The sequence below is a fragment of the Pithys albifrons genome, chromosome 2 (assembly GCF_047495875.1).
Source record: "Pithys albifrons albifrons isolate INPA30051 chromosome 2, PitAlb_v1, whole genome shotgun sequence".
NCBI lineage: Eukaryota > Metazoa > Chordata > Aves > Passeriformes > Thamnophilidae > Pithys > Pithys albifrons.
Window position 1 is genome coordinate 108,940,681 of NC_092459.1, and position 21,288 is coordinate 108,961,968.

Here is a 21,288-nt window from a genome sequence, read left to right on the forward strand (position 1 = left end):
TTGTGTCCCAGTCCTTTCACTCTGCCTGGGGCCATACCAGTCCAGGGCTGGGCAGCTGAGTGTGACCATCCCCACCCCACCTTTTCTGCCTCCTTCCACTTCCCACAGGAGCCCCACTGTTAACCTGTCACTGCTGATAATTGGTCAGCTCACTCCTCTATCCCACATGTACGCTCTGGGGAACTGGAAATTTGTTAGAAAATCCTGTCTTCAGCTGGCAGGTTGGAGCCCAGCTGTGAGAAATCCCCCTCACACAGGACTGCTCCCTAACAAAGCTGAATCCTATATGCAAGCAATCAAAAGACATTTATTTATATAAAGTTCTGTAAAAAAATAAATTTTAGAACAGCATAGTTTCATAGAGAAAAACATTTTCTACAGAGTTCCAACTGCAAGATTTTTATATTGTACCATCATTAAATAAGGTGGGACACCATGTGAATTTCATTGCACTAGAAGAAATGCAAAGCATCTTTTTAATATAAAGATATACAGAGCATTCTAGACAACTACAGCTGTGTTACAGCTATGTGTTCTTTTGGATTTGGTCCAAAGAAACCTGAGTCTGTTTCCAGAGAGAATGAAAAAACATTGCACAGACAGTTGATCACTTGTTTCTTGCTGAAGGACACTGGGAGGGTTGCTCCCTGCAGCTCCCTCTGAGTCGTTCCCCCAACTATCAGTCATGCCCCTTCTTGGAATTGGGGCTTAAGTATTCACCTCATCCTCATCACGCTGCTTAGAAGAAAGTCAGTCTGTTGTCAGAGCCAAGTGACTGCTCCCAGTGGATTATCACCTCTTCTGCTCCCAGATTTCAGCCATGTTTAGGTCTAAGTTGTTAAGGCCTTTCAGAGCTTGAAGGTTTCCAGTGTAAAAAGCTACATCTGAAGTAACCAGCCTGCAGAGAAACACATGACAAGGTTAGATAGAATCTGACCCCATCACATCCACCTGGAGTGCTCAGACCAAGAGCCAGGGTTTGTTTAGGACTTTGGCACACAATTACTACAATACATGTTCAAATCCTATGCCTGGATTAGATATTTTAAGTATCAGTTCAAAACTCAATGCTATGGATGTGGCTGATTGTACAGCAGTGATCATCTATAACAGGATTACTGCTGGGTGTAAAACCAGTTCTAGGGAAGGGAGATCAAACCACGAGTTCAGAAAACTCAGCAGGAATTAGGCATATAAAGGTCTGTTCTCTTGCTGTAATCCCAGGCTTATCTAGATTCAAACCCCCAATTCCACTGCAACTAGGAATATTAATTATTGCAACATTAACTTTATTCTAGAGAGTAATGATTCTATGGTTAATGTAAAAACCAACAAAGCAGCAGAATAGCTACATTGTTAGTAACAGTTTATACAGAATTAAAATCCCTCAGACATTATTGAAACATGTCGGGGTCACGATGCTTACAGCTAGCAAGATGTAGGAGCAGGAGTTGTGAAAGAATGAGCAAGGAGTCTCAGAACTGAATTTTGACTATTATTACAGAAACACGGAGTTTAAAACAGGATGAGGATCAGAAAAGCACGTTAGAAACTTGGTCAGTGAAGACTCCTGGAACAGCAATGAGTGACATCCTGTGTCTGATGTTCTCAAACAGCCCCACCCTGTGCTCCCAGAGAGCTGTGTCTGAAGTGAGGAAGTGCTGCCACCACAGAAACAGTCCCGGGCCAGCTGAGCCCCTTCTGCCTGCTGGGAAATACAGCCTGGTCGGGCACCAGAACAGTCCCCAGCCTGCACCTGTCAAAAAGGGATCCACAAAAAAGCCACCCAACCACAAGTATCAAACAAAACCAACAGCACAGGATGAAGATGACACAGCACAGTGTTTGGGACTGAAAATCTGAGTGTGAAACAGCCCAAACACACTCCAGGTGCTCTCACTTCAGTGGGGCTGCAGTGGCCTCATTCCTTGGCTAACAAATGCACATATTAAGTACCAAAGGCAAGGGGATGTCACCTTGTGAATACACCCCGAGTACAGAAAACCATTTCAGATAAATCCTTTCACAAAGAGGAATACACATAAGCAGGACAAACAAGAATAAACTGGACAGGAACAAAACTCTTTCACTTCAGCAACCTTTGAAACACTTATCTCCTTCTCTGATCTCTTCAACCTAAGACAATCTCTTCTTGCATGTGGGTAGGCCAACTGAATTTCACTCCTACTACACTGCAAATACCACATCACCCCCCTCAAGGTCATTAAGAATTATTATAAACCCCACCATTTCAGGGGACAATTCAATTGACAACAGGATTCAGCCTGCAAGAGGCTGCAGGCTTCCCTGGGAGGTGGGGACATCAGGCACAGGCAGGCACCCTCTCTCAGGAGAAGTACCACTGACCTGCTTTGGGATGGAGAGTTGGGCTGGGGCAGGAAAGGGGAAAAGCTCTGTGAGCATAATCTGTTTCAAATCCAGTTCTGCTGTAAAAACTGTTTCTGTAAAGCAGCTGCCCACTGCACAGATGAAATGCTGCTTTTCACTGTTTTTACTTTGGCAGTGCCATGAGTCACCATCCATGCACACTTCAAAACTGCTTCAGGAATCATGTCATTCATGTGAACTAAACTGTGGCTGCTGCTGTCACACAAAGGGAGAAAAAACAATCTATGAACTGAGGAAACCTACAGCAGGTCTCCAGTCAATGTCCAGCTCCCAAATGGTTACCAAGTGGATTGCACTCCTGGTTACTATGGAACAGCACAAGTCATGTCCTTTAGTGTAAGAAGGCTCCAAACCAGGCACATAACACAGAGCGTGGCTGCATTCTGCAGTGACAGCTTTCTTGAAGAAGACAATGCCCAATTATTTAAGCAGTGAAAAAAGAGTGCCCCAACATACCCATTCAGGGGTCCTCCATCATTGACCACATTGAGGTGGGCCAGCTGCCTCTTCAGGTGGAGTTTGTAGCTTGCGTTAATTCGTAAAAACAACATCTACAAGAAAACACAGCACCAGAGTAAGGATCTGTCCCTATGCTTGCACCACTGCCTCCAGAGAGGAAATACAGCACCTCCAATCACTAACTGTTGGGTTTGTTTGTGCAACTCATGTGATTTTATCCTTCTGCCTGTGCTTCAGCCTCCTAGTCTTTCTGGACAGAATTTGTAACACACAGGACACAATATATCCTCTCTTACTAATTCTTTGGAGCATGAACTTGTCTTATCTGTTTGAAGGATCTAGCATCTGGTATGAAGGCTGGAAGATAACAAACCTCTTTCCTAGCACCACTTCAAGTCTTTTTTCCAAGAAAAAAATGTGAAAAACAGTTTGAAGGGACCATTTAATCTGATGCGAAAGAGAAACGACAACTTGGTGTGTCCACTGACTGGATCAGTCCTTCCTGTCCTTAAGATTTGCAACTCTGCAGTAGCAGTAACTGCAGCAAAATACTAGAAAAGCACATTTGGTACAATTTGGGTGCGTGATAGATTTAGGGACCTTTGAAAGCTCCTGATTTTGAGCAGCATTACAGAATAATCCTCTCAAAGGGCTGTACTTGAGCCCCCAAAGTGTTGCCATTTGTGTAGAATTCCAGCTCTAATTCCTGAAGATCGCCCTCTCTAGACATTAAAAGACAGCTCAAAATACTGAGATCTGTTCCTTTTGGGTATCTCATCATCCTCCCTACACATACAAACACATCCTTCAGTTCAGCCCAATCTGTCTGTGTGACTGCTGCTGCCAAGCCCTTTAACGTGTGGGTTTCACAAAGACTCAAAAAAGAATTCCCCTCTCCCCAGATAAAGCCTCTCTTTTTACTTAGTTCATGTGCATTTGCAAGTGAGGTGTTGGATGTGGCTCAAAAATAACATTCACCTGAGTTTGCTCCTCAGGAAGGAGATCATATATAGCTTCATGCATCTTTGCCATTTGCTTGCAGATATTCCTGAAACACGCTGAAGGAACAGGAGCCTTCACTTCGTACTGCAAATAAACACACAATCAGTTACTCTTTTCTACCACTTTAAAAGGGTTTATATAGAGACTTCCCACCAGCCACCTGAAGCTCTGCTTTGCTAATGACATCAGGAATCAACGTTCATTTAGGCCAGCTCAAATTAAAATGGTCACAGGGCATGATCTGGTCCAGCCATGAATTACAGATGCAGAGAGATCCCTGTGCCAGCCACCCCAGTGCAGGCCCCATGGCTGGAGCCAGCCCTCTCCTTCAGATTGGGATGAGTCAATGACAGACAAGCACCTCTAGCTCTGACACATATGCCCCTCAAGTACTTCATGAGAGAAAACTACTTCTCTAGGATCACATACCTCCATATTTCTGAAGAATCAAGGAAAGGAAACCATCAAGTAATAAAAACTCCTGAAAACTCATCACTGGCAAAGAAAAAAACCACCAACACCACTTTATTAAAAACCCCACAAAAGCACTGCAGAAATACCTTGGAAAGCAAAGTAAAAAATTTCCCTTCTCCCAGTGCCTGAAATCCAAGAAAGAAGACACTGGAAAACACCAGATGGCAAGAGATTTACTACAGAGGGAACAAAATTCTTATGTCCGCACTCTGGATAGGGAAGATCTGAACAGGATTTCAAAAACAGAGAACCTCTACCAGGAACAGTGACACCAGCTCTGAAGTTCCAGGTGGAGCAAAGACCCAGGTGACACACTGGCAAGCTCACCTTTGGGAAGGTGACACTTCCCCATGGAGCCTTGCACAATTCAGGGAAGAACTGAATTGTTACGACTACATCATTTACAAAGAGATTGGAGGAGATGATTGCTCTTATGTTAGCCTGAATACCAAAAGAGAACAAAACTTGTCTGAGCATGAGAGAACACAAGAAATGTGGAATTTTGAGAAAATCTTTATGGGAAAGCCAAACCAATGACCTAACTTTGACAGGAGAAGTAGCAGAAAAATAGTGTTTACTGTTCCAGGGGCCAAGCACCCAGCATGAGGATCATGCCTCAAGATAGGGAAGTTAAGCAGAAAATGATTTCCAACTTCCCAGCATGTTGTAAAGCCAGAGGGAACTGGAGGCTGCAGCAGTGGCTCTTGCACGAGAACACCCAGAGCAAACTTCTCTGTCACAGGGAAAAGCAACAGAAGTAACCCAGGCTCCGGCCCTGCAAGGTGCTGGCCATTTTTATCTCCAGTTGAGGTCAACAGCATGCAACACCATGAGGGATCAGACAAAAATTCACTGCTGTCCTGTCCAAACAGTCACAAGACACCAAGTTCTAAGAGAAGCTCAGAACTTACTGGACTTTTTCCATGAACACTTATTCATGGAATCAAATGAGCCTTTTCCATTCCTTAATTATATTATTTCCACTGTTCAATACCCCCTTTCCTGTTTTATCTCCCTGCCAAGGGTAACAGCTGCTGGGAGGTGTTGCTGAACCTGTTTGTCACAGTGGCACTGGGTGAGGACAGCTCCTGTTCCACTGAGCTCCCAAGGGGAAGCATAGCCTGAAAATCAGAAGTGACTTGCTCATCATACCCAAGTGCCAGGTCTCCTGGTATCCTCTGTTCACCAAACTATCTGTCTCCTACAAGGCAGGTTTCTGGATCCTGCAATTCCTGGTTTTGAAGCGTGCTGGACACCCACTGCTACAGAACTCACCGACTCATTCAGATTTACACACCTCAGAGCAGGTGACTTTATCTACAGGACACTGAAATATTTGGACCCTCAGAAAAGCACATAACCCCAAGAACACACTGACATGGTTGTACTGACATGCCCATTGCAAATTTCCTGGTTTTATTTGCTTCACACCCTTCAGATTTCCTTAGTTCAGGAGCAAGATGAGCCAAGTAGGAATGGAGGTAAATCAACACAGTCTCCTTTGCTCCTGGGCTCTGTGGGCTGCACTCATGTGGGCCAAACACTGCCACTCAAACCCTTAAGGGCTCTAAAGGACAGAAATATTCTCATTTTATATCTTGTGCCAGTTCCCAATGGGAGAATGGGCTGTAAAGGTGGAAGGACAGTAAGGGATGGGTTCTTACCAACTGCCATCAAGAACATAAACTTGTTGTGGGCAAACTTGTTCAGTATCAATAATGTAAATTCTTGCATTTGCCTTTTATTCTCAAGAGCTATGGAGTGAAGTGGCCAAAAAGCCATTCTACTTCACAGAGTATCTATTTTTATGGGGGATAAACCCCCCCAAAAAGCACCAGTCCATTTTAATCATTAGAAAAGAGCATAAACATATTTTTAACAAAGTAAACACAACAGGGGCAAGGATACCCAATTTAAATGCTTTTGGCCTTCTTTTTGTTTCCCTCTAAGTTGAGGTAACACTGTTTGATAGACCAAAGGAAGAGACAAAATGAAAAAGCACAACATAAAGTAACAATCAAATAACAGAAACAGCAAGGAAGACAGAAATGCTGCCTGTTACAGCTGCCTCACTGCAGCTCTCACCTGCCAGTCCCCCACCTGTGCTCCCCTGCTTCTCTTGAGCTTCTCAAAGGAAGAGGCTGGCCCAGGCCAATCAATCCAATCTGTCACTAAAGAATTAATATATTTCTCTCATAAAACAGCTTTTTTTTCCCCCAAAGACCATAAAATCCGAAGCACAACACTGAGCTGTAAAAAGCACAACACTGTGCTTCATCTATTGGATCTGTGGGCCAGGAGGTCCCATCTTGGGGAGGTCTCTCTGTGTGTTCCACCCTGAGGTGAGTTACAGTGAGCAGATCCAGCCCAGGACCAGACTGAAAAACTGAGGAGTGTTCAAAAACCAAAATACACCATGAGCACTTCATGGGACAGCTACTAATGCTGCTCCAGAGCAGGAGCTGCTGAGCACAGACCTCCAGTCCCCAGGCCTGCAGCCCAATAGACAGGCTGGTCCTTCCCCTCCAAAAACTCTTCCTCCTCAGCTGTGGGAAATGCCACCCTCCCTGCTTCCAAAGAGGCACCTTTGGAAGGAGCAGGAAATGGGAGTTGCTGAGCCTGGCTGCAGACAAGAGCTGCCAGGGGTAGGAGAGCACTCCAGCTCCTGAACACCTGAGCATCTGCATCAGCCAAAGCACTTCTGTTCCTGCTGAAGGAGGCAATGGAAAATTTCCTTCTTGTGGGAGTGAAGGCAACTGATGCCCAGGTGGCAAATGGTAACACAGAACACATGTATGAGAACAGCACAGAGCCTTCTGTTTATACAGCTTAAAGAAGTTCAAACAAGTCCTGATTAGAAAAGTTTGAGACTCCATTTGAAAGACCTAGACTGCATACAATGAGACCTCCAATTGCAACTTAGAGAGTGTGTAATTATTTCCATAAATGATTACCTTGGATAATACTTTGTCAAATAAGCTATCCATTATGGCAACGAGCTTTGATGAAATTTCAGCTATGTGGTCGTGATAATCCTGTAACAGAAGAAAGCAGGTTTCATTCTCCAATGGCATTCATATTCTTCAGAGTACAGTTGAAAAGCAGAACTTTGTGTTTAATCAGGAAATGCCACAAGAATTACCTTTGTGATGTGGTCAAAATGCCTGAGCATGCTGAACTGCTTGGGCTGCAATCGAGCTTCAAAATGAGCCCTGATAATAGGAATGTAGTGTACTATGAGCTGTAGGCAACGTGAGGAAAGGGCTGTAAATCCAGAAAGAAAAATGATGTAATTATTCCACAGGAAGAGCAATTTTGTATGGACTGTATCTCCTTTAACATAAATAATAGATCTTGACACAATTTATCAGTTTTTTGTTAGTCTGTTTTAAATGTGTTTGTTTCCACTGGGAAACCCCACCCAGTGAAGATGCCAGACTGACAGCTGGCTATTCACACCCAGCTTTGATAAGATATGGGATAAGGAACTAATTTTCCACGAGGCTTTAAGTGTTTGCTTGAGTTTTTGAGCCATGAGCACATGCAGACATCAGAGAGATCTCAAAAGACCTGACTCATCAGCCACCTAACCTCAGAAACCACATTCTCAGGCATCAATCTCTCTGCTGCAGTGGTGTGTGTACACACACCCTGCCCTGCCAGTGCTGACTTGCCCTGAACCTGCTGCTGCTGCAGTGCCAGCTGGATCCCCAAAACTGAGCTTCTCCTGAGTCCAAAAAGCCTGAGCCAGCAGAGGACACACACTGCACAATGGTCACCACAGTGGCCAAGGGTGCGGCAGCAAAGACCTGACCCAGCTATGGCCACAGCCCCTTGGGGAGCAGCCCTCAACTCCTCCTTGAGCTGTTCCCTTTCCAAAAGGGAAATGCATGCTGGTAATCAGGGCACCCTGAAACATGGGAACCGTAAATTAAGACACCTGCTTCAACCCATCAATCAAAGGCTCTTAATTTCAGGAGACAGTTTAAAACTGGAGGTCTGGATTAGCGTATCAGAACTTCTGCAGCACGAAACTGGGCAAGCAAGGTCTGTTCACCCTCTGTGTCCATGTCATGGCACCAAAACTCAAACATAACATCATAAATGTTTAGGTTTTTTTTTTTAACAGGCAGGAGAAAAAGCTTTGGCATCTTAAATATAGAAATCCATACCTAGGTTTTTTGTAGTGATTGTTTTCAAACCAACAACTTTTAATGCACCAGCTCCAAGCACTAGTTGGCAACTTCTAGAGTTGAAATACTGTGAGAAAGAAAAAGACAGTGAAAATTCACGCCGATTCTTTATCAACTATACATAACCACAGTTTAGAACTACTATCAACAGAATTTTGCAAGATTAAAATGTTATTATGAAGGCCAGTTTCAGAGTTTCACATATTTCTTAATCCAGAGGATTCCATGACTATTAACCAGTAAGACAAAAGGAACTTTTTAACCACTCTCAGTAGTCACTGGCATAGTGGTTTTTGACTCAGCTTATGCTAAAGCACTCAGGGCAGTGCTTCAGCAATGCCAAGCAGAAATACTGCTATTAAAAACACAGATACTCAGTGATTTCAATTCAAGGACTAATTTCTGCTACTCTATGAGACCTTCAGGCAAGGCTTCTCTGAGTGAAAGCAAAGCAGCAAGACAGACCTGATGCAGACCAGTCATGTTCAACCTTCCTTTGGAAGCCATACACAAGAACAGCTTTATATTAGAAATCTATAAAACTGACTCCTCAAACCAGGAGCTTGGATGGGGCAAAGGGCAAGGATCTTGCTAGTTTTCTTCAGCAGATCTGTAATATCAGAGTGGAAATGCTCTGATAGGCCAGCAAGTTTTCTGGACAGTAAGACAGTTGCTGTCAGCATCTTCTGTCTTATATTAGAATTCTGCTTCATGACCCAGCTTGACACAACAGATATTCCAGACTGGCCCAGGTGATGCAGTAGAAGAGCCATTGCTGTTGTCCCCTCCAAACTCCTGCACTGAATGGAGAGCAGAAGTCCAAGGGCTCATGTTTGAACAGAATGGTTTGTTGACTGGGATGGAAACTGCGAGGCAAAACTTAAGATTCAGAAGAAATTGTGACAAGGTTGCCCTGCAGCTTGTGTCTGCAACACAGAGGATTTCCCTCACACAAATCTCCTTTTCTGGGGGGACACAATCCTGCTTCACAGGTCCTGCCTCATGATAATTCAGGACCAAAAGGAAGAAAAATTTTCTGGCTATTACCTGCAATCAGTCACAAAACACAGGCCCACAGGGGACACATGATGAACCACACACATCCAACTGCCAGATTAGTGTATCCAGGGCCAGAATAGCAACCCTGACCTCACACCACAACTGAACCAGAGCTATGTGTGGCTCCTGACCTGAGAGGCATAACGTACACTCCACTCAGACAGAGGTCAGGGTCTGAAACTGTCTGAAATTCACTTCATCTCCTCCTCCAGAAAAGCAAGACCTTTTCTTATGCCTCTGGGTGGACTTCAGAAGTAGAATCACTGAGCCAAAGACAGGTATTATCTCACACAGCCTAAGCTCCTCTGAGATATTTAGCCCAGGTTAGTGTTAACTGTGAGGCAGACCATTAAAAACTTGCTCTATAAAGGACAATGAACACACGTTCTCCCTTCTGCTTTTTGTGGGCATGACTGTTCCCAGACCACCTGTTGCAGACAGAGCAGTGAGGAAGCAGCAGGTCTGAAACAGCAAAGAGCAACATCCCCTCCTTGTGCCTGCTGGGAGGAAAGTGTTTCTGCACCAGCACGAGACCATGAGCCTTCTCTTGTCTGCACCATCTAAACAACCCAGTAATTACAAGCATGTCTGTTCAGTTTGGGGCCCTAGCAACAAGAAAGACACTGAAATTCTGTTTGAGTGCAGAGAGGGGCAACAGAGCTGGGGAAGGGCCTGGGAGCACAAGCTGGATGAGGAGCAGCTGAGGGAGCTCAAGGCGGGGCTCAGCCTGGAGAAAAGGAGTCTCAAGGGAGACCTTATTACTCTCTATGACTCCCTGAAAGGAGGTTGTAGCCAGGTGGGGGTCAGTCTCTTCTCACAGGTAACAAATGACAGGCTGAGAGGAAATGGCCCCAAGCTGCACCAGGGGAGATGTAGTTTGGATGCCAGGGAAAATATCTGCACTGTAAGTGTTGTCAAGCACAGGGACAGCCTGCCCAGCAGAGTGGTGGAGTCACCATCCCTGCAGGTATTTACAAGATGTGTAGATGTGGCACTTGAGGACATGGTCTAGTGGTGGACTTTGCAATGTTCAGTTAATGACTGTACTCGATTGATCTCAGAGGTCTTCTCCAATCTAAATGATTCTATGATTTTGCCCATACACACAGGTAATTTCACTCAGGTTGCAGTCACAGTTCAAGACTGCCTGGAATTTCATTACCTGGAATCACTATATATATATACACACACACACACACACATATATGACAGTTTTAAGGTGCATTAATGTGCTCCTTCAATTATTGTTTACAATGTTACTCTGCAGTATCTACACTTTACCAGCTTTCCTTTTCTCTAGTGAGAAATAAATGAGAAAGAGATCCTGTTGTTTTATCATCTTTACATTTTCATCCCATACCATTTTTCATGCTTCTACTTACTATAGCCCTACTGACTTGTAAAAAACAAGGGATTTGTTTCCTTCCTCAATATACATCTATTTCTGTGGCATCTGGGATCAAATTGCTTTTTCTTCAGCAAATTAATCCTACACCTAGCCTGAAGGACAGGCAGCTATTTAAATACTACTAACATGAGATTTCCAATATTTCAGGTGAACAAGAAGAAAGACAGCCCTCCCAAAGATAATTCACACAACAAATTGCACCTTTAATGCCTTTGGCTTAAAAGGCTTCCTTATGGCACAGTAGCAAACACAATGATTTCTAGATAATTTATATGAAATCATAAAAACACGTGAGCACTACAGGGAGTAAGACATTTGTCCCCCCTGATTGCCCCTGCTTGGCAAAGGTGGCACATCTGGATCATACCTTCAGTAAATCAGACAGGCGGGTCAGCATGTCAGTGGTGATGGAAGGGATGTTATCCACACACTGGCAGTACTCAAGGATTATCCTTATTAGCAGCAATACTGTCCTACAAGAGAAGAAACAGCCAAGTATGTCATCTCAGTGCACAAAAGATGTTGAAAAATCAAACACGGGCCAGTCATGTCGATAGAATGCTACCCAATGCTAGAGATAATAAATACTGACTGAATAAACCCACAAACTGAAGTAGAAATAAAATATATATATACACATACATATAAAGGAGATCTACATAAAGATAGATATACTCATTCCAGAAAGTAGTGTGTGAAAAAAGTACTTTTTATGAGACAAATATCTCTGAAAAAATATGTAATAAATGCTAAGGAGTCACAAAGGGAGAAGGCAGTTATGAAGAAATAGCACCAAATATTCAAAGATGCTCAACACCTGTAATTTCTCCTGAAGTCAGAAGGCACTGGAGAATTTGGGAGCTATTGGATGGAAGTAGGGAAGGCTCCACAGAGCAGGCATGGTCCTTTGAATTCACATACACAGAAGGCAGGAAAACTGAGGCAAGATCAAATGTGGGCAGTAGATATGCTAACATTTCAAAGAGCTAAATCCCTTTCTTCCTTCAGGCAGTAGGGTACAGAAAGATGATGAAAAGTCAACTGAAAATACACACCTGGAGAATGTTTTGGGAACATCTAGGTATTTTTGATGGATGCCTTTTATTTGACTAAGTACAATGAAACTGCATGTGAAAGTGTGTAGAACTAAACAAATACTTGCACTGTGAAGCTCACAGAGCTACACACAACAAGCTTCAAATGAGGACAGATGGATTATCAAACACATCATATATTACGTAAATTTTATCCTTTAAAGCAATGCTCCTACTCAACCTGAAATGCTCTTCTGCAGTGGTAGCAGTTGGCTGGCACAGAAGTTCTCAGCCATCAGCCTCTGTTTCTAACGAACAATGATGCATCATCATGAAGCAACTCATAAAATGACAGCTGGTCCAACACATTCTGTACATCACAAACTTTTAAGCATGGGTAAATTGATGTTAGGACTCTGGGGAGGGAGATCGTCCAGGTTTTACTCTCTCTTGTGCATATTTAATGCTTAAGCTTCACACTCTTTAGAAACACAGCATGCTTCTAAATGAAAGAAGTATGAGTATTGTATATTTTAAAATGTCTTTGATATAACCAGCTCCAAGAAACTACTTTCCAATTCAAAGCAACCAGGATGCCAAGAAATAGCATCTGCAGCTTCTGAATAAGATAAGCAATTTTCAGAAGAGGACTCATGTATTTTGGTGCTGTTCAGCCCGGAGGAAAGAGGGTTCCAGGGAGACCTTACTGTAGTTTTTTAATACTTAAAGGACGCTTATAGGACAGGTGAGGACAAAGTGTTTAGTTGGTCCTGTGGTGAAAGGACAAAGAGTAATAGTTTTAAAGCAAAGGAGGGTAGATTCAGATTAGATGAAAGGAAGGAATTTTTTACAATGAGGGAGGTGAAACACTGGCACAGGCTGCCCAGAAAGGCAGTGGGTGCCCCATCCCTGAGAACATTCAGGGTCAGGCTGGACAGGCCTCTGAGCAACCTGGTCTAGTAGAAGGTGCCCATGCTCATTGCAGGGAGGGTGGACTAAATGCCCTTTAATAGTCCCTTTCATCCCAAACTTTTCCAGGAGTCCGTGATTTTTGCCAGAGAGAATCTAGATTGCAAGAAATGTGTGCTATGAAGATAAACATATATTTTCATGACTATGTGTTTTCATTAATTCATTGGGAAAAAAACCAATTAAAAATATAGATTTCAGCCCAGTCACTCAGAGAAAAAAAAGAGCATTTTAATGTACAGAAGATGTTTTATAACTGTTTGGGAACTAAAGGGAAACTCTGTGAAAGGAGAGGGATTTTTAATTTAAATAAGATTGCTGAAGCTGTTAGCATTCATCACAGTTCTACTCAGAAGTTCTTGCCAACTAACCCACTGCTAAGAAAAGAGTGCATCTTACCCAACTGTTGCATATTTTTGTCCTTCAACAATGAGGAATTCAGCTGGCTTTCTTTCTTCAGTAGCTAGACATTTTAGAAAGATGGGAAAAGGAATGAGTTAAACCAAAAACAAAGGCAAAAAATGCTATTTATAAAAATGCAATGTTCACTTGCTAAGGTTTGAAAAAACCCACAATCAATCTCTGGAGCACTGCTCTTTTTTACAGTATTAGATAGTTGAACACATCGTAATTATTACGACCTATGAAGTTACTTTATTATCTGCTGCAATTTTTAGTCAATAATCTGACAAAGTCCCACAGTTATTACGGTCTTAGAAACTCCAAACCCAATAGGTTACAAACAGAAGAAGAAGCAGAGCAGAAAAAGTCACTAGGTTTTCTTCTATATAGTCTCAAGTGATTTGCTGTGTATATTAATATTTTAGCTTCAAATCACTTCTTCAGGCCTCATAGAAGCTCTTACTGATGCAGTTTTTCATGCTCAATTATCTGCCTGAAGGAAGCTGCAAGAGGTTATTTTAAGAGCAACACTTGAGGAACGTATTTTGGTGTTGTGTTCCATAACTGGAGTGATTATTGCCTAATCACTGTCTGTATCTGCTATATTCCACTTTGGAGGTCAGGATTTCCCCACCACAATATCACTGTATTTTCCTCCTTCTAATCTATGGCCATTTTTCCCCCTCTCTGTGTTTTCTTTCTCTTTTAAATATTCACACACATCCCTTGCTGAAATATTGGGCAAGTTTCCTCACAAAGTAAGAACACATTAAGTATTCCCACTGTGTACATGGGGAAATGGGGCATGAAGAGAAAAAGTGACTTCTCTGAGGTCAAATGAGGTTTCTGTGGCAAGGTAAATAATTGACTGAACATGAGTTTTCTCCTCCCTGAGCAGCCACATGGCATGCTGCCTTTCATTGGAACTGGCAGATGAAGCAGTGGGAAGGAGCAAGCGTTGTTTCACACAAGGAGGGCTGAGCACACACATGTGCTCCTCAGTCCCTGGCAATTCAGTGGTGTGTTCTGAGAAAAGACTGAACCTGTGCAAGGACTGTAAGCCTCTACACTGGGAATACTTGTATAAAAAATTAGTTCCCTGTCTGTGCTAATACTTCTATTTTCAAAAAATAAATAAATAATCTTTCAAGGTCAGCATAAGAAGTTTCAACACCAGTAACAAAAAAATAAATCAAAGAAAGTAAGTATCAATTTCCTTCTCACTCCCTCAGAAGACAGTGAGCAAACACAGATCGAGAATGACATCAGAATATGTCCATCAGCATTCAACAGCAGAACTGGCAGATCATAAATTCATTTCACAGTAGGACTGCAAGATACACACCTGCTGGTTTTTTTTCAGGGAGAGAAATTCTGCCATCTGACACGGAATCGACGAGGTCCTGAAACTCAGCAGGAACTTCAGCTTGCTTCCAGCGCTCATTGTCCAAAAGCAGGCTAGTTATATACACAAAAGAGAGGAGGCTGAGAATGAAATGCCTTGTCTTGATGCTTCCCCTGCCTGTAATGTTGTGGAATCAAAACTGCAACAATTTTTAAAAAGCCACTGGCTCAAAATGTTATGTTAGTAATTTTTATCAGAAGGAGGTGCCCAACAAGGAGCAGCAGCAAAACAGAACAACACTGTGTCGGTCCAGAGATCTCACAATTTGTTCATTCAATCTGTCATAGGGACCAAAAAACTACGCTAGGCAGTAAGTCTTTATGAGATCATTACCAATGAAGTAATGTGTAAATACTCCGATTTTAAAAGCTTTTGATGGATGAAAGCAAATAGACTTGATCTATGTTACTGGGAAGGCTGTTCCCCAAGTGGTTTGGGTTTTGTTTTTATTTTTGTTTGTGGGGTTTTTTTGTTTGTTTGTTGTTTTTTTCTCCTTAGAAAACAGTTGAAAGTGAATTATTTTCAAACTTCTGAGACAGAGCAATGCTGCCCTTCAATGTTAGTCTTGTGTACTTTCTGTAGCCATTACTGTCCTCATTGAGGTAACTAGAACAATTCAGTTTGAAGAAATCAAATTATGAAAATAGTAAAAGTCTAAACCACTTGGAAAAAACTGATGTTTAATACAGTTTTTTTCACCCTCTCCTCTTAACAGGCTTACTGGTGTTCTTAGCATGAAAAGATTGTGTTTGGCTGGCATACGATTGATAAAATCATTCATGGAAGAACACAAAGATCTTCTACCCAGAAATACCTTATTTTTGTCTTCCTCTCCTCATGAAATCTGTTCACAAATCTGTTGGCTTGACTCTGAAGGGCTCCTCGCAAGGACATGCTCTTCCTGCCACAGATGTGCTCAGTATCCAAGATAAAGCCTTCCATCAGGCGAGAAAGAGTCACGAACTCGGTGGAATTCAGCTTCTCTAGGAAGCCATCCTATTGCAAAGAAAACCATTGTAAGGAGATATAACACCACAAAAAAATCAGAGATGTAGAGAAATAACTAGTTAGCATGTCTGAGGGTTACCAGTATTCTAAGAGGCACATTATTTAACCCTACATGGGACAGACAAGGTAGATCACAGTGGGAGCAGCAGCTACCTTGTCATAGATATGCATTCTCTGCATGAAGCATCCAAGACAGCGAGTCAGAACATCAAAAAGAAAATGAAAAAGGCAGCAGAAACCTACACTGTCTTACAATGACATGATATATTAACATTGGTGTGCTCTGAGCATTAACACCCAGTGCCTGTGGCACCAGAACTGTTACTGTACTCCCATCATGAATGCCATTTCAGAACCCTCATTAAACCAGTAACCTGGGAGCAAATTCACATTAAGCATGAGACACCACCAGCAGTCTGATCCACACTCCATACCTTTGCTCTTGCCATGAGGAACTTGACTGAACGATCGTGGCAGATATCAGAGGCATTATAAAGTAACTCTTGAATATTGTTTGCCAGCCTGACCAGTTCCAGGTCAGTCAGCTTCATGTCCTCACCGATCCTACAAATGACAGAACCAGTTGGTTGAGCATCAGTTTCTAGAAAGAACAGTATTTCTGCACACAGGGTGAAGGAGGAAAGAGCCTTGCCGCAACTGTTGAATGCAGACAGTCAGTTAATCACTAAAGTTACTTTGTACAGATGGGATCTTCTAAGCTGCTGTCAGTGTCATGTCAGAACCTGTAGCAAGGAAATGCATAACTGCACATCCTTTTTTTTTTTAATTAACATTCTAATTGCTGTTAATGGTCTAAGGGAAAAGAAGATACAGTCATTACTAATACAATAAATACAATTAACATTTACTGAGGTAAAATTTACCCAGCTCCTGTAACACTTGAGCATCACAAAGCATATGACACATAAAACACAGCATTTTATTTCTGATGAAAGTGTAAGGCCTAAAATGGATAATGGGCACTCCCCCCAGCCTTAGTCTATAGGCTGCCATTCTATGAGCTCTTTAGACTTCAGGCTCTTAGTTGGTGCTTTTTAAAAAACCTCATATGACTTGTCTACTGTTCTGAGTTCAACAGCTCTGCTGTTCATGGCTCATGTCATTAGTTGAGATCACAGTTTTCTGGTCCAGCTCAAGGGACTGACAGTATGAGAGGAGAGAGAAAACTCGGGACACTACAGAGCAACAACTGGGCTAACACTGTTCTCTGTATTTTTATTAGCCTGCTCCAAACACAGAGCAAAGGTGCAATAAAAACCAGAAGAGGAATGAAGCAACTTCATTTTAGTATGAAGTTATGCAACCAGCCTCAGAAACAACTTTGTTCCTCAAGAGCTATAGCTGGGTGGTATATTTTTAGCACAATTGGCAAAGTGCTCCAGACTAGTTTGGACCCAATCCCCTTCCCTTTCCCTGCTCTTCCCTGTAGCCCTGGACTCCTCTTCACATTTTGTTACTCTTTCACTATAAGGGATACATAAAAGGATGCCAAAAGGTTACAGCTGTGGAGTCTGCAGCACCCCAGGGCAGCACAGCCTATAAAACCAAACCACTGAGATAGATTTATTTATTTATGCAAGTCAAATGGTTAACAACAAACAGAAGATTTTTCCCTAGAATTTATCAAGGTGCATTCCATGAAAACAGCTTTAAAAAAAACCAGAAAAAATAGCCATAAGGAACACAGACAGGGAACAGAGATGATTCTGCCTGCTAAAGCCATGACTCTGTCTTTCACGCAGGCTGGACTTGCATCTCTCCTGCTCTCTACACAAGTGGCCTCCCCAAAAGAACCTATGGAGAAGGGACTCTTTTCTGTAATAAGTGATATAAATCAGTCCCTGTAGCACTACTCATAGAGGTGAAAACTAGGCAAGCAAATGAAACACGGGTGAGCCAGGAGCAGTGCACTCTGATGGCTGCCTCCAGGGGCGATGGTGGAGACTCACTACACTTCACTTCCCTAAAAAGCATATTCCTCCAAAGCCATTTCTGTACTGCATCATCAGAAACTACAGCCTGCACCTCACACCTTGTTCCTGGCACGCTGCAAAAAGCAGAGACGGGCAGTGCGTTCACTTACATCATCTCTACTCCTCCTGGAGTAACAGAAGAGGATGTTTGCTCTTTGCTGGATGAGGAATCAGTTGTGCACTCGGGCTCAGAGACCGAGTCGCTGCTGCAGGGCTCACTGTTCGGGGAGATGTTCCTTTGGGAGGCAGCGTCGGCTGCTCCGGGTGGGAGCTCCCCATCGCTGAATGCATCGCTGATGAACATGCCCTCGTGGGTCAGGTAAGCCACTTCGGGGTCCACCGAGCATTCCTTGGCAGAGTTCTTCTGTAAGGTGTCCTCCAGGTCTCTGGTTTTTTGGTTCTTGTCTAGAACCAAGAAAACCACGCTACGGATAGTATTTAACGTTGCCTAGAATGAGATACAGCTTTTATTACAAAAAAAAAAAAAACAACAAACCAACCCAAAACTTTGGGCTAGGAAGAGATTTACCCACAAAATTGAAGTAAATCCTGACTTTATTTTCTCTTGTGCAATTAGTATTTGGAGGCAGACCCATTCGTCTGATGGCAACCAATATCAGATGTTTCTGAGAAAGAGGTTTCTTTCACCAATCTAACACACACAAAAGTTCTGTACTAATCCCTAGCACCCTAAAATAGATGTAATCATCCCACTGCTCTCTTTGTTAGCACTAATAATTTTTGCCCTGCATGCCAATATTCACATCTCTTTCCTTCAATTAGAATTTTGAGCTCTATAATCAAAAGCAGCACCTCAAGACTTCAAATTGGAAGTTATTTAATTCCCTTTCCTCCCTGAACTACGTGAAGATCTTTGTAAATGAATGTCTTACCTTTATTCTCTTGAGGAAGATTGTGAATTTAGAAAATATAATCTTCAGTAAATCAAACCACTGAGGAAAATTCATCATCCTCATCTGGTCTGCAAGCCTAAAAAAAGAGCAACATTCAGCAAACAGCAACTGTTTTCTGGCCATGATGCCTACTGGCACATAAAGAAAAAAACACAGGATTTAAATGGAATACTAAATGTAGGGAAAACTATGTAGACTTTTATCTGGCAGAACAACAGACATTACTTGAACACCAGTCATGACCAGCACAAGGTAAGTGGAATGGGGAAGGAGGGATACAAAATTAGATAATAATATTAAAAAATGAAAGCTTCACATTTACCATTTAGTTTTTTTCCTGGGCATAATGTTCTTTTCCATGGGTAAGTATGTGTTACCAACAAGGGAGGGGGGTTAATAACATTTTCATAAATTACATGGGAGAAAAAAAAAATTCTAAATTAAAATATTTGGAAGTGTTACAAAAGCCGTGTTATTAAGCCCATTGTGTGGCCTTGCAATGAGACTACTTCTGCTATTAAAGTGCAAGTCAGCTGTTTGTGGCAAAGGGCAGAAAACTCATTGACAGAACAAAAGTTAAAACTCTGCAATACACAGTTAAGGCCCAACAGCAGAATAGTAAACACTGGAGAATGGTGACTAAATATCCAGTGTTTAAAAATGACCCCATGCCCAGCCTTTTCCCAATCGGGATATGAAGCCCATGCAGATTCTCCGCTCACTTTGCTTTATCAGCTGGGCTATTTCTATTATCTTGGGGCAACACTTTGCTGAGCCAAGTGAATCACAAAGCCATAAAAACCCAGAAGCTGGCAGGGGCCTCTGGAGCCACCTTGGCCAAGCCCTGCTCAAGGCAGGTCCAACTAGACTGGGTTGCTCTGGGCTCTGCCCACTTAAAGCTTGACCATGTCCCAGAACAGAGATCCCACAGCTTCTCTGGGCCCTGTTCCAGTGTTTGACCATCCTTAGAGAGAAGGTTTTTCCTAAGAGGTTTTTCTTAAGATTCAACTGGACTTTCTCATCTTTCACCTTGCACCTTGTGGCCCTTGTCCTTCCCCTGCACACCTCTGAGAGGAACCTGGCTCCATCTCCATCTCTGCTGTGGCATTTGCCTTGGCTGGGCTTTAGGAGGTTCCTGATGGACCATTTCTAGGGATGAAGTTGCCTGGTCTCCCCTCTGGATAGATCCTGTTCCCAGTCATGTGGAAGGAACTGAAACTACTGACACATCTTAATGCAAAACCCCAGATTATGACAACAGGGAATGACTTCAAGGGGATGGATATATATTCAAGGGATTTATGCTTCTTGCAGTGAGACTCACAGAATTTTAGTATTTATTTTAAAGGTAAGTTTAAGGTAACATTAGAATCTGACTGAGAAAGGGAACACAAGTATCCTCAGAGAGGCAGACAGAAGCAGAGGCTTAAGATGAAAGAAAAGGATAATCCTTAATTACAGGGAAATTTAAGCAAAAACATGAACAGTAAATTTATCTATGCTAAAAAACACCCTATCCCCACCCACCACCAAAAAAAATTAAAAAAAAAATCTGGCTGCATACTTACTTAACAACCACTTCTGTATCTATTTCTTCTATCTGCGATACCGTATTAACCACACACTGTCAAATTTTAAGAGGAAAAAAAAACAAAACAAAAAAAGATCTTAGCTTCTTTCTAACCGCTGCTGAGTTTCATAACATACATAATAATCCTCAAGTTAAATAAGGAGAAGTAAAATAATAAAAGAAAGACATATTTGTATCACTTTAACAACTTGTTTCTCTACAAACAAACAAAAAAAACCACCCAAAAGAAACCCCCAAAAGCAACTGGTACCCACAAAACTGGCCAGTTTCTTCAGGTCTCCAGAACAATCAGTTTTCACTGCAAACACATCCATTGTTTTACAGCCATTTCACTGACCTGTTTTCACACTACTTGTAAGCCCAAGGTACAAATCAATTCCATTCATATTGGAAATGGGGTTTTGTCCCAAGTGCCAATCAATAAACTGAACAAATGAGTCAGTAGCGTGGGAACTCATCTTGCCTTTAAGCAAGAATGTCCAATCCCAGTGGTGACTGTGGTGCCATCTCAAGCTCCATGGATTCCACCTATGTTCTGAACACTGGTGGTCAGTACAGAAGCTTCTGTAGAAGAACAAGGGTGTTGCTCTTCAAGGACACACCTTGTCCTTGAACTGAGTGTGAACTGTGTGTTTAGTGCTTACAAACTTCTGCCCTTTCACCTGCCTGGCAATAAACAGCTAAAAAACAGCACTGAACTAAACAGCCCAGCAATGCATTTGAAGAGGAAGCACAGTTGAGGTGTGGGAAGGAAACAGTTTCCTTTATTAAGGAAAAGTATCCCTAAGAGTTGAGACAACAGGTCACAACACTAAAGTGTTGCCACAGAAACACTCCGATCCCGTCTATCTTCCTTATTCAACAGAAATCTACACTGGAAGTTGATTAAACTTTGCCTACTATTAAGCAGGGGTGACACCTGAAAAATTCAACATAAAGGCGAATATTCCCAGAACAGGGCTGCAAT

The 21,288-nt window shown here is 42.4% G+C and overlaps 1 protein-coding gene across 2 annotated transcripts in view; it reads right to left on the reverse strand.

Annotated features, from left to right (window-relative positions):
* Positions 1-287: 287 nt before the first annotated feature.
* VPS54 (VPS54 subunit of GARP complex) overlaps positions 288-21,288 on the reverse strand; it is a 48,958-nt gene continuing 27,957 nt past the window's right edge. For both annotated transcript variants that reach the window (XM_071582051.1, XM_071582050.1), the window contains exons 11-24: positions 20,299-20,354; positions 18,710-18,806; positions 17,927-18,264; positions 16,257-16,386; positions 15,629-15,810; positions 14,755-14,867; positions 13,407-13,470; positions 11,372-11,477; positions 8,517-8,604; positions 7,487-7,608; positions 7,299-7,379; positions 3,847-3,954; positions 2,866-2,960; positions 288-898 (exon numbers count right to left, since the gene is read on the reverse strand). In XM_071582051.1, the coding sequence (XP_071438152.1) occupies positions 793-898; positions 2,866-2,960; positions 3,847-3,954; positions 7,299-7,379; positions 7,487-7,608; positions 8,517-8,604; positions 11,372-11,477; positions 13,407-13,470; positions 14,755-14,867; positions 15,629-15,810; positions 16,257-16,386; positions 17,927-18,264; positions 18,710-18,806; positions 20,299-20,354 (1,686 nt within the window). In that variant the 3' untranslated portion in view covers positions 288-792. The remainder of the gene's footprint in view (positions 899-2,865; positions 2,961-3,846; positions 3,955-7,298; positions 7,380-7,486; positions 7,609-8,516; positions 8,605-11,371; positions 11,478-13,406; positions 13,471-14,754; positions 14,868-15,628; positions 15,811-16,256; positions 16,387-17,926; positions 18,265-18,709; positions 18,807-20,298; positions 20,355-21,288) is intronic.